Source organism: Microtus oregoni, unplaced genomic scaffold (genome assembly GCF_018167655.1).
Source record: "Microtus oregoni isolate MIOR12 unplaced genomic scaffold, Mior012 000015F_ref0000493, whole genome shotgun sequence".
Taxonomy (NCBI): domain Eukaryota; kingdom Metazoa; phylum Chordata; class Mammalia; order Rodentia; family Cricetidae; genus Microtus; species Microtus oregoni.
The window spans coordinates 26,072,961-26,085,503 of NW_024543074.1; the positions used below are offsets into that span (position 1 = coordinate 26,072,961).

General features: G+C 49.5%; 1 protein-coding gene across 1 annotated transcript in view; it reads left to right on the forward strand.

Moving 5' to 3' along the window:
- Positions 1-652: 652 nt before the first annotated feature.
- Positions 653-12,543, forward strand: part of Spns3 (sphingolipid transporter 3 (putative)) — a 53,860-nt gene continuing 41,969 nt past the window's right edge. The window contains exons 1-6 of the mRNA XM_041665527.1: positions 653-863; positions 4,135-4,200; positions 8,749-8,885; positions 10,164-10,315; positions 10,918-10,984; positions 12,059-12,207. Of these exons, the coding sequence (XP_041521461.1) occupies positions 653-863; positions 4,135-4,200; positions 8,749-8,885; positions 10,164-10,315; positions 10,918-10,984; positions 12,059-12,207 (782 nt within the window). The remainder of the gene's footprint in view (positions 864-4,134; positions 4,201-8,748; positions 8,886-10,163; positions 10,316-10,917; positions 10,985-12,058; positions 12,208-12,543) is intronic.

A 12,543-nucleotide genomic window follows, 5' to 3' on the forward strand; every position in this document is an offset into this window, starting at 1 on the left:
TGTCCTTGCACATGAACTTGTACGCTTCTGTTCATGTTATCGTGTAGGGGTCAGAGGACCACTTTGTCTCCCCTTCCACCATACGGGCTCTGGAGATGTCAGTAGGCTTGGTAGCAGGTATTTTGCCATCCCCTAATTGAGTAGTTTTATGTAACCGTCTCTATGTCTCCAGTTCCTTCTGTTATCTTGTTCTGTTCCTCTGGGCAATTTTCTCACCACCTAGTCTGGTGGTCTCCCAGATAACCCCACATACTTGAATCTGACCTGGCTCATGGCCCTGCTCACAGATCAGAGGCAGGCCAGTTTGTAGTGATCAGGGCTTGGGGACACTTCTTTCATTTTCTGTCTTTGAGCTTCCCTTCCTCATGCAGCTGCAGCAGCCATAGGCTAGATGGAGGGCCCACGGAGCTATCCAATCACCAGTACAAGACCCTCTTTCCCCAGCAGGGCGAGGAGGCTGAGAGTGATGAAATCCCACCAGGGTGGTTGCAGCATGTTCAGCAGGACCCTATGATAAGATGTCTAACAGTTTCAGGGCAGCTGTTTTGAGGTTGAGAGGCTGGGAGCCCACAGGAAGTGACTTGGTGCTGAGCTGATGCAGCTCTGTTCAGCACCCGTCCTGGCACGGAGGCTGCAACTGTCACTCCTGGGAATGTCCACAGAGTGCATCGATCCTTGGACAGGAGGGCCACAGAGCCAGACTCAGAGTCCAGGTGGGGGGTATGGAACCTTGGCTTCAGGTGGGTGTCTGCCTCCCCCCACATCTGCCTCCTGGAACCTGCCCCGCTGGAGAGCATCCTTGGCTGCAGCTGTTCTCTGCTACATCAACCTTCTGAACTACATGAACTGGTTCATCATCCCAGGTGAGCAGGGAAGGGGTGACCCAGGGCAGGATCTCCAGGTACCCCCACCCTATAAGCCCATGACTATGCACCCATCATGGTCTTCCTCCCAGCACCCATCCTTCTCTTGAAGCACATCTCTGGTGGTCTCCCCTCATTAAGTGGTCTCTAGCCTCTCCTGAATGGTCCCAAGCCAGAATGGGACACAATGTTTGGGGGCAGGGACATTAGGAGGTAGATGGATAGGATCGTGCTCTGCAGCAAAGGCCTCAGGTTGAAGATGGAGCTGCAGGCAGGGTTATGGAGAGCAGGACAGCTTGGCCCAGCTCCCCAGTGAGAGTGGCTCTTCCTGGACTGTTTCTGGGGCAGCTGGCTGCTGGCCTACCTTGCGCAGTTTGCCTTCCTTCTTGTCGGAAACAGGGCACAACCTGCTTCTGTGTTTTGTGGCTCGCTTATGCGTTCGCTGTGGTGAATGTTTTTCTCGTTTGCTTTTCTCTTCTAGGCATTCATTCTTTCCTTCATCAATTCATAGGCAATCCTTTCTTAGAAAGATCATTCTAATCTGTGTGTGCATGGGTGTGTATGTGTGTGTGTGCAAGCGGTCAGAGGACCCCTCCATGGAGTCGGTGCTTTCCTTCACTTTTATGTGAGCTCCAGGGATTGAACTCAGGTTTCCAAGCTCGTTCAGCAAGTGCCTACACAGGCTGAGCTAGCCATCTTGCCAGCCTTCTTTTCTTTTCTGAGGCCTCATGTAGCTCAGGCTATACTCAAACTCACTATGTAGCTGAGGCTGACCTTAAGATGCTGACATTCCTGCCTTTGCCTCCTGAGAGCGAGGATTACAGGCATGCCACTGCAATGGTTTATGTTCTTCTAGGGATTGAAGTCAGGGTTTTTGTGCATGCTACGCAAGCTCTCTACTAACTGACTGATGTCCCCACCTCTTTTGTTTCTTTCTTTGTTTTTGAGACAGGGTCTTAAGTAAGACCAGTTTGGCTTTGAATTCACTATGTAGTTGAGAATGCTTCTGTCTCCCAAATGCTGAGACATGCCTAGCCAACCTTCACTTTTCATCACCCACATCACCACTGTGCACTGTGAGCAGGAGCCTCTGGTAGGACCCAAGAGAAACTCAGATGTGTGGTCCCTACTGCAGGGACAACTGTCTTAAGAGGCACAGAAAGAAGCTTACCAATAATGACCATGCAAGGCAGAGAGATGGGGAGCAGTGCAGATGAGGGGGCTCAGGCCAGGCTGGGAAGCCTACTCGAGTAACTGTAACTGCTGGCCATGCCCAAAGCCAGGACGTTGAGCCATCAGTTATGAGTTTAGGATAGCCAGGAACCTCTGGAATAATGGGAATCTGGGGCTGCAGACATTACCAGAGCAGGACTGTGTCGTTGAGGAACTCAGAGGGACACAGAACATGGGTCCAGCTTGCTCAGATGTGAGGCAGAGTCGGGTGAGTGCCCGCAGAGCAGCCCCGAGGATGAGTGACTACAGAACTGACACACAGGGACCGTTTTTCCTGGGCCTTGGGAACTGGGATGACTGGAAGGCAGGAATCATAGATGTGAATGGAGGCAGGTGAGCGTATTGATCAGAAGTGGCAAGAGGGAGAAAAATCAGGAAACAATCCTCCAGAGGGTGTTTGGTGCAAGATCACAGGCTTTTGAATGGCTGCCTGGGAGCTTGTACTTTCTGATCCAGGCAATGGGGAACCATGGGAGAGAACCTCAAGTGGATTTGGATCCTTGGAAGATGCAAGGTGAGCTGGGGAGGTCAGTTCAGAGGCTACCACAGGGGATCAGGCTGACCAGGAGGCCAGAACCTCAGTATGGGCTGAGGGGCTTGGGGCAGTGGGGCGCGGTGAGAGGCAGGGGGCTGCTGGGAAGTGTCACTGTGCACCCTTCTGAGACTTAGCCCCAACTGCAGCACCCTCTCTGCCCTGGGAGCCCCTAGTGGGGCTGTCAGACCCTGAGACCTGCCTGCCAGAGTCCTTCCTTCTTGGGACTTCCTTTGGCTGTGGTCACAATGGGGAAGGCGTGGAGAAGTGAAACCATGCAGGGGTTCTTGGGGACTGCTGGGGTCAAACATTGGTGTAGAAGCTAAGGTCTCCTGTGGAAGTAGTGCTTAGGAAGACCAGGGTGGTAGAGACTGGGGGAAGAGCTGGCTTTGCCCTTGGCCTTAGGTTACCCACAAGGTTGAGAAGTTCTCAGGAGACAGATCAAGGGGACTCTCCTAAAAATGGAAAATGAGTGCACTCAGAGGACTTTTAGGTAGCTATTTTTCTTGCTAACTTATGTTGCATATTTTCCTTTCTCTCTGATGATTATGCCATCTGGTGTCATTAAAAGATGAAAAAGGGCCGAGGATGTAACTAAGTTGGTCGAGTGCTGGTTTGGCAAGCGTGAAGCCCTGGGTACCATCCTCAGCAACCCATAAAACCAGTGCAGTGGCACATACCTGTAATCCTAGTACTTTGGATAGAGTCAGGAGGATTAGAAGTTCAAGGTCATCCTTGGCTACATAGAGAGTTTAAGGCCAGCTTAGGCTATATGAGGATTTTTTTCTCAAAATAATAATTTTTAAGGTGAAAAAGATATATAGATGTATATGTTTGGCTGTTATGGAGATCAGGTTCAAACCAGATGAATAAATGAACTCTCCTACCTGGTGCCTTTAGTTCTTTGATCTTCATCTAATGGCTGTAGAGATCATATCAGAGGGGTGGATGCAGGGCTTCTTGTGGGCGGGGCCCCATGTGGGGACTTTTGTTCCCCTTCTGTGATGCTGGATGGGGGAGCTGCCTCTGTCAGAGTAGCAATCCTTGCTCCTCCCATTCCAGCTGGACAGTCTTGGGCAAGTGGAGTCTGTGTATCAGGCACAGTGATGGTCCCGCCTCTCCTTTTGAGACAGGGTTTCATATACCTTAGGCTGGCTTTGATGTCTGCTGGCCTCAAACTCCTGATCCTCCTGTCTCTACCTCCTGACTGCTGAGATTACAGGTATGTGCTGCCATGCCTGACTTTGGTGTGTGTTTTCTACGGGCATGTTTCTGTTTTTTTTTTTTTTTTGTTTGTTTGTTTTTGTTGTTGTTGTTGTTGTTGCTGTTGCTGCTATTGCTGTGTGGTTGTAAAAATGTCCAGGTCGGTGGGGATGAGGACTATGGGTCCAGCTGCCATGTCCTGTGCTGTGCTGCCCATCTGGGCCTGTCCTGATTTCAGAAGAAGCAGCCTGGGAGGGCAGCCAGGTGGGTTGCTTCCCATTAATGCTGTCTATCTGTCCCTAGGAGTGTTACTGGATGTCCAGAAGTATTTTAACATCAGTGACAGCCATGCTGGTTTGCTGCAGACAGGTAAGGAGCCAGTTCTGGACCCTGGAACAAGGGCTCTTTTGTTATAGTGTGGTGGGTTCTGTGTCCAGTTCCAGACCCTAATCTTCTACAGGAGAGAGCTGGGTCTCGAACAGGCTCTGGAGCTGGAGTCAGCTGCAGGATGTACTGAGGGAGACAGACTGGGGAAGGCTCCTGAGTGTTCCTAGTTTCCAACCTGCTTGTAGCTCAGCTGAGTATTCCAAACAGAGAAGCCAGAAATCCCAGTGTGTGCTTTTCTCTCACAGAGCTGAGAAATCTGACTAACAGGCTCATAGACAGGTAGACAGATGCACCTTGTGCCTCAGGTGGGCTCAGAAGGGCTCTGGGTCGCAGAGAATCTATTAATCCAGCATCAGGAAGCAGCCACACTCCATTCCAAGGGGTTGGTTTATGAGACCATGAAACATAGGTTAACCTTCCATGTAAGCTTGGGTAAGTGATACACACCTATGTGCATGCACAGGAACACACATGGTCACATGATGCCACATGGACATTGTGGGTCCTCTCTGCAGCCTGTCTCTTGCCCCAGCTGCCCTCTATCTTCTGGGGACCAGTTCCAGGACCAAGAGTTCCAGGCCAGTCTGGAACTTAGTGAGTTTTAGACAGCCAGTATTACATAGTGAGACAGACCCTGTTTAAAATAAAAAGGCATGTCTGGGTGTAACGGCGCATGCCTTTAATCCTAGCACTCAGGAGGTGGAGGCAGGTAGATCTCTGTGAGTTCCAGGCCAGCCTGGTCTACAGAGTGAGTTCTAGGTCAGTCAAGACTATCTACAGAGACCTTGTCTCAAAATTTAAAAAAGGCATAGTGTTTGCAGATTCCCTACTACAGCTTCCTCTAAATTCAGGTCATCTCCAGACAACTTGGTATAGCTAACACAAATCTATGAAAACCATTGCTGCAGTGTTTCACTTAGGGGCTGGTAAAAAGGAGAAAAGTCTGTTCGAGGTCAGTGTGGATGTTATGCTTATTGAACTATTTTATCTTAGGCAAAGGTTTTACTTATTTATTTTTATTAAAATTATATTTACATCTATTTTGTTTTGCTTTTTGAGACAAGGTTTCATTACGTAGCGTTGACTGGCCTGGAACTCTCCGTGTAGAGCAGACTGGCCTCAAACTCACAGACGTCCCTCTGTCTCTGCCTCCCAAGTGCTGGGATTATTGGTGAATATCACCATTCCTGGATTTATTTATTTTTAAATATTTATTATTCTATGTGTACAAATGTTCTGCTTGCTTGTGTGTATATGTGCTACGTGTATGCTTGGTGCCTTTGGAGGTCAGAAGAGGGCTCTAGAGCCTCTGGAACTGGAGTTACAGATTGTTCTGAGCTGGGAACAGATAACAGATTGTGGACGCTGGGAGCTGAACTTGGATCCTCTGCAAGAACAAGTGCTCTTAACTCTGATCCATCTCTCAAAAACATACATTTATTTATTTATTTACTATTTATTTATTTATTCATAAGGCCTCATGTAACTCAGGCTGGCCCTGAAACCATCAAGTAACCAAGAATGATCTTGAACTCTTGATCCATCTGCTTCTGGCTTCCCAGAGCTGAGACTATAGATTTTATACAGATAATAAAAACGTTTTAAATGTCAACTGAAAGCATATGAAGGAATAAATAGTTCTAGAAGGAATGAAAGGAACAACACAGATTTTGCTAACACTGGGACTGGTGACACGTGCTTCAGGAGGCAGAATCACGTAGATCTCTAGGAGTTGGAGGCTAGCCTGGCCTACATAGTGTGCTCTAAGTCAAACAGGCCTCACAGGGAGACTCGGTCTTGAACAGAAGAAAACAAATAAAACATCACCGAGAGCACTGGGTGTAGGTATAGTTGTTATCCCTGGGAAGTAGCGGCAGGAAGAAGAATCAAAGTTATCAGCTACATAAGGAAAGAGAGGTTACCTGGGCCTGAGACCATTTGTTCAGTGAGATACCATGTGTTTTTCATGAGACAGACAAAATTGAAATTCTAGCTCGTATCAGTTGGTGGCAAGAGCTCTAACATGCATTTCTATGCCAGTGTAAATTGATATAGCCTTTTTGGAGCCCTGTTTTGGCAGCAGCTATTAAAATTTTAAACGCCGTCAACACTGGAGATCACTCTCTGTGGAGTAGTAGGTTGAACCATATTAAATTGCTGGTTTTGTAGGTCAAAAGTGGCCTAATTTCCACAATTACATATTGCTTAACCAAGTACTACAGCAGGTCATGGGAGAGTGGGGGGACTGGGACCTGAGCTGGACATTCATTGGGCTAAGGACTCGTCAGTAATCTATGATCAACAAATAGAGTCCCAGGTTTTAGACAGAGCACTCCTGAATCTTGGCCTTTTCACAGTGGATAAGGTAAAAGGGGAGGGGTTTTTAGGCCTTCATTATCTACCTGCTAGCTTTACCAACTAGGAGGGCAGGACTCAGCATCTTGCAAGGAAGGAGGAGATTTTATTTTAGACACAGACATTGTGCATTAGTTTATCCACATGCTAGCCAGCTGGGCAAACCCAAAACTAGGTCTTTGTTCTCACAGAAGAGCAAACACAACACTAATAAGTGCTTTGCTTAGTTTTAGCTATTACAAATATTGTTATAGTCTGCAACAGTGACTCACCAGTTAAGAGCACTGGGTGGACTGAGCAGCGGTGGCACATGCCTTTAATTCCAGCCCTTGGGAGGCAGAGACAGGAGGATCTCTGTGAGTTCAAAGCCAGCCTGGTCTATAGAATGAGCTTCAGGATGTCAGAGCTGTTACACAGAAAAACCCTGTCTTGAAAAACAAAACCAACCCACTGAGACAGTGGAGCTGATCTATTGGGAGCTCACCAAGGCCAGCTGGACTGTGACTGAAAAAGCATGGGATAAAACCGGACTCTCTGAACATGGCGAACAATGAGAGCTGATGAGAACCCAAGGACAATGGCACTGGGTTTTGAACCTATGTAATGTGCTGGCTTTGTGGGTGCCTAGCCAGTTTGGATGTTCACCTTCCTAGAAATGGACGGAGGGGGGAGGACCTAGGACTTACCACAGGGCAGGGAACCCTGACTGCTCTTTGGACTGGAGAGGGAGGGGGAGAGGAGTGGGGGGAGGGGGAGAAGGGTGGGAGGAGGGGGAGGGAAATGGGAGGCTGGGAGGAGGAGGAAACTTGTTTTTTTTTTCTCCTTTTCTCAATAAAAAAAAAGTTAAAAAAAAAAAAAAAAGAAAAACCAAACCAAACCAACAACCCAAAAATGAGTACTGGTTGCTCTTCAAGAGGACATGGGTTGAATCCTGTGTCCTTACAGCCATGAAACTTTAGTTACGGAGGATTCCCACACCCTCTCTGGCCTCTGAGAGCATTGTATACATGAAGTACACATACACACATGCAGGTAGAACAATCATACACACAAAATAATAAAAGTTTTTAAAAAATAAAAGAAACATTTTATTACATTTAGTGTTGTGTCTGTGTGTGTGCTCTTGTGCTTGTGTGTGTGTGTACGTAAGTCACGATGTGAGTGTGGAGTCAGAGGACAATTTTCAGGAGCTGATTTTGTCCTTTCACCGTGTGGGTCCCGGGGATCAACCTCAGGTCTTCGGACTACCTTTACTCACTGAGGCATCTCAGCTGGCCCCTTGTCTTTGTGTTTTTGAGACAAGGTCTTGCTGTGTAGCCCAGGTTCCCCTGAAGCTCTGGTCCTTTTGTCTCAGCCTCCTGAGTGCTGTAATTTCAGCATATACCATACCCGGCCTGATGCAGATGTAGCTGTAGTCCCCTTAGTAGGTGCTTGTGTAGGATGCACAAGGCCCTGGGTTCTATTGCATTGCATAAAAATGGGGTATGGTGACACACACCTGTAGCACCAACAGCCAGGAGGTAGAGATAGGAGGATCAGAAGCTCAAGGTTCTCCTCGGCTACATAGCAAGTTCAAGGTCAGCCTCGGATACCTGAGATCCTGATCTAGACATAGGTGTCAGTGTGGAGAATAGTACGTGTACTGAGGCATACCAGTTCTTCCCCCAGCATCCCGCATCATCATTGGTTTGTAGTCCATGTGCTTGTTTCAGATTCCTCCTCTGCTGGTCCAAAGGTCTGACCTCTTTTTCCTTTTGCCAGCAGCAGGTGTATGAGGGAGAGGTCAGATCAGTACCTACACCCAAGCTCACAGAAGCCATGCATTCTTGCAAATCCAGAAGGCTAGCTTTTACTCTGTGTTGGTGGTTCTACATTCTCTTTATGCTGTCTGATGTCAGCTTCCCAAGACTGGGGTGATGTTCAGAGGCCATATAGTAACATAAATCAGAGTTGAGATTTGGTCCATGCTCAGTGTCGTACACTCTGGGCTGTGGGTTGTATAATGGACCAGGAAAGTAAGATTCAACTTTTTATCTCTTCCTTTTCTTGCCCTGGGCCCACTGCCAAGGTGCCAGCTTGTGGCATCTGTGCCAGGCCTCTTCCCTGGGCCAGAAGGGCTGTCTGCCCAGCCACCCTCTTGGAGGATCCAGGCAGTCCCTTGTGTGTCTCCTCCAGTCTTCATCGGCTGCCTGCTGGTGTCTGCGCCTGTGTTTGGCTATCTGGGTGACCGCCACAGCCGCAAGGCCATACTGTGCTTTGGGATCCTGCTGTGGTCAGGGGCTGGCCTTTCCAGCTCCTTCATCTCCTACCAGGTAAGGCCTACATCCCTGCCCAGTCCCTGGAACCTTCCCCATCTGCTTTCTTCCTGATCCAGTTGCCTCAGAGTTCCCTTCTGGTCCAAGCCATCTCAGGGACTGTACTGCCAGGGCCCTGGAGGGAGCTGTGGTACAGCCTCTAAGCCTGAGTAGGGAGGCTGTTAGACATGTTTTGTTGTTTTTGTTTTTACTTTTTTGAGACAGGGTCTCACTATAAGAGCACTGGCTGTCCTGGAACTTACTTTGTAGATCAGGCTGGCCTAGAACTCACAGAGATCTGCCTGCTTCTGCTTTCAGAGTGCTGAAACTAAAGGCGTGCACCACTAAAACCAGCTGTTGTTTTGGAAACAGTTTCTCACTCTGTAGCTCTGGTTGGGTTAGACTCTTCATGTAGAAGAGGTTGGTCTTAACTCTCAGAAATCTGCGTGTGTCTGCCTCCCAAGTGCTGAAATCAAAGGCATGCACCACTATGTCCACCTGGCCCATCAGATTTTCTTATGTTTCTTTCTTTTCTTTTTCCTGTCTCTTCTTCTTTTTTAAATGTTTTTTAAAGATTTATTTCTTTGTTATGCATATAGTGTGCTGCTGGCATGCATGCCTACAGGCCAGAAGAGGGCACCAGATCTCATTATAGTTGGTTGTGAGCCACCATGTGGTTGCTGAGAATTGAACTCAGGTCCTCTTGAAGAACAGCCAGTGTTCTTAACTGCTGAGCCATCTTTCCAGCCCCCTTTTCAATGTGTTTTTTTTGGGGGGGGGCAGAGTTTCTCTGTGTTTTGTTGTTGTTTTTGTTTGTATTTTTTCGAGACAGGTTTTCTCACTATATAGCGACGGCTGTTTTACAACTCACTTTGTTGACCTCTCAAACTCACAGAAATCTGCCTGCCTCTGCCTCCCAAGTGCTGGGTTTAAAGTGTGCCACCACGGCCAGCGTGGACCGTTAAACTTTCTTAACAGGAGGCTTCCTGGCCCTTCACTTCCCTTTTTGGGGGGCTTTGCGGGAGTTGGGGGATGTTGGTGTAATAGGTACTGTCTTGGGAAACTGCCCCAGCTAGCAGAGAGCCAGAAGAAGGATTTTCACTCTCTTCTGAGCAGGCAGTGGCTATAAGCACCAGTAGGACCACACATGTGAGTTTGGGAGCCTGGAAATGTTTCTCCCTCCTTCCCTATGGGCCTTTGTCATGAGATCCCTTTAGGCCTTCTGATTCATCCTCTGGCCCCTTGTCCCATGGGAAAATTCCGGATCTCACCATGGTCTTGTGCCGGCTTATCCAGTATTCCTGGCTCTTCTTCCTGTCCCGGGGGGTCGTGGGCACTGGTGCAGCAAGCTACTCCACCATTGCACCCACCGTCCTGGGTGATCTCTTCGTGAAGGACCAGCGAACCTGTGTACTGGCTATCTTTTACATCTTCATCCCGGTCGGAAGGTTGGTATCCAATTCTCCAAAGGTAAACTGAGGCCAAAGGAATCAGTACAGGGGCTGCGCTGTGGGTAGGAGAGATCAAACCAGGAGGGAGGGGTCTGAATCCCATCGTTGCTCCTTCCTTCCCCATCACTGCATCTCTCTTTCTGAGCCTGTCTTCTTGGCTGTAGTGAGGAAAACGCTGCCGCTCAATGGGCTAGTGGGGAGGGAATTAAGTTCCCGGAAGGGGCGAGACGAGGCAGTGTGGCCCAATGGGGAGGGTAGCCTTGGGAGACCAGCGAGGAAGTGTGCTTTGTAGCCCTGCAGCCAGGCCCCTGAGCTCTGACCCTCATTTCCTGAACCTGCCTGACTCAAGCAGAGGCGGGGTTGGTGGTGGGTTATGCCACTCCTTATTTGGAGGGAATGGCACAGGGCCTGGGCTAGAAACCAGAGGTCACTAGGGTTCTGATCAAGGGTGGCGTAAAACTGGCCCTTTCTCAGGGAATGGGCTCTGAGGCTCAGAGAACTGTCTCCCTGGGCGGGGGAGCCAGTTCCCTGCAGTCAGACTGGCTTGGGCCCCGCCTTCCACCCCTCATTGCCCTCTCTCTCTTACTCCACTGTTGCAGTGGTTTGGGCTACGTGCTGGGGTCAGTTGTGGCGGAGCTGACAGGGAACTGGCGTTGGGCCCTCCGAGTGAGTTCCACTTCCTTTTTATCCCTCTGCTTTGCCCCCTGGGTTGGCTGGGACTTTCCAATCTTCTGTGGCCTTAGCCGCTTGGCATAGTACCTGGCGCCATGTGGGGTGTTGGGATGCTGGTGATTGGGGCCTCATGGGGAATATGGACTGTGGAAATTGTGACCTTGGGGTTAAATCTCAGCTGCTCAGTTTGCTGGCTGTGTGTCCTCAGGAAAATTGCCTTCCTGTTTGGGGCCTCAGCTTCCCTTGCTGTAAAAGTTAAGGCTACCAATGGACTCTTAAGGATTATTTGGACAAGGACTGGTAAATTTCTGGGCGAGGCCAGGCACAGAGCATCCCTAAGGACTGCCATCCGGGGTGACTTGGTAGTGGAGTCAGGACAACTGGGAACATAACCTGGGAGATTCTGCTGGCCAGTGGCTCTCATTAGAATAAGAATATGACTGGTGGAGAATGCCCTTAATCCCAGCACTTGGGAGGCAGGTGGATCTCTGTGAGTTCGAGGCCAGTCTAAAAAAGAACAAGGATATGGACCACTCAGAAGAGACAGAAACTGGGTAGCCAAGGGTGCTGGGGCTTGGAAGAGACTGGGGCAGGAAGAGGCTGCGAGGAAGCCGGCCTGACTTGCTTTGAACAGAAGCCTTCTCGTGGTCTAAACTGTTTGAAGCTGCCCCAGGGTAGGCAGTGAGATTCATGTCCTGCGGACAGGGGTGCCAGGAGAGGAAGGCAGGGTGGGACTGGTGTGGCAGCTTTAAGTGTGAGCCAGGAAAAGGGCTTGTGAATACTCAGTGGTCTGAGTTTCCATTTTCGACTACCTTAGGCTCCCTGGTGCCAGTAGGGGACAGTTTGTACTGAGCAGGGGGGGCGTTAATTGGGTGTCAAGGTAACCACACTGGCAAGAGAGTCTATCCTAACTCTATAAGGGCGAGGGCAAGTGTTAGGGCCAGCTCTATATAACCAGCACCTGGGACTCCAGGCTAGACTAGAGTTCAGCTACTGTGGTGGGTCATCTCCTGTCTCCCTAGGCTACAGTAGAATTTGTCCCTGAGCTCCCTGGCCCTCCTTTCCTAGATCATGCCCTGTTTGGATGCTGTGGCCTTAGTTCTGCTCATCCTGCTGGTTCCAGACCCACCCCGAGGAGCAGCTGAGAAACAGGAAGAAGTGGCTGTGAGGGCTCCGAGGAGCAGTTGGTGTGAGGACGTCAGATACTTGGGGAGAAAGTAAGTGTGTCCCCGCTCTCTGTTGCAAGTCTCAAGAAACCCTTCTGCCAGGCCTAATAACTCCAACCTCTGTCTCTCTGCCGCTAGGATGGCCTCAGTGTTCATTGCCTTTTTCCTCTTCTGAGCTCCACACTTACTGAGATGCCCCTCTCTTATGTTCCCTCTGCATGTGGCAGAGGGTGGGGCAGGCTGCATGAGCTCTAGCCTTGTGCTGTGTTCATTTATCCAGTGGTCATATTTCTCTAGCCCCACCTGCTTCCCCAGGCTTCTGGAAGGATGTTGTGAGTTCATTGTCCATCTCTTCAAACTGCATGGGAGCTACATTGGCCCAGGTGC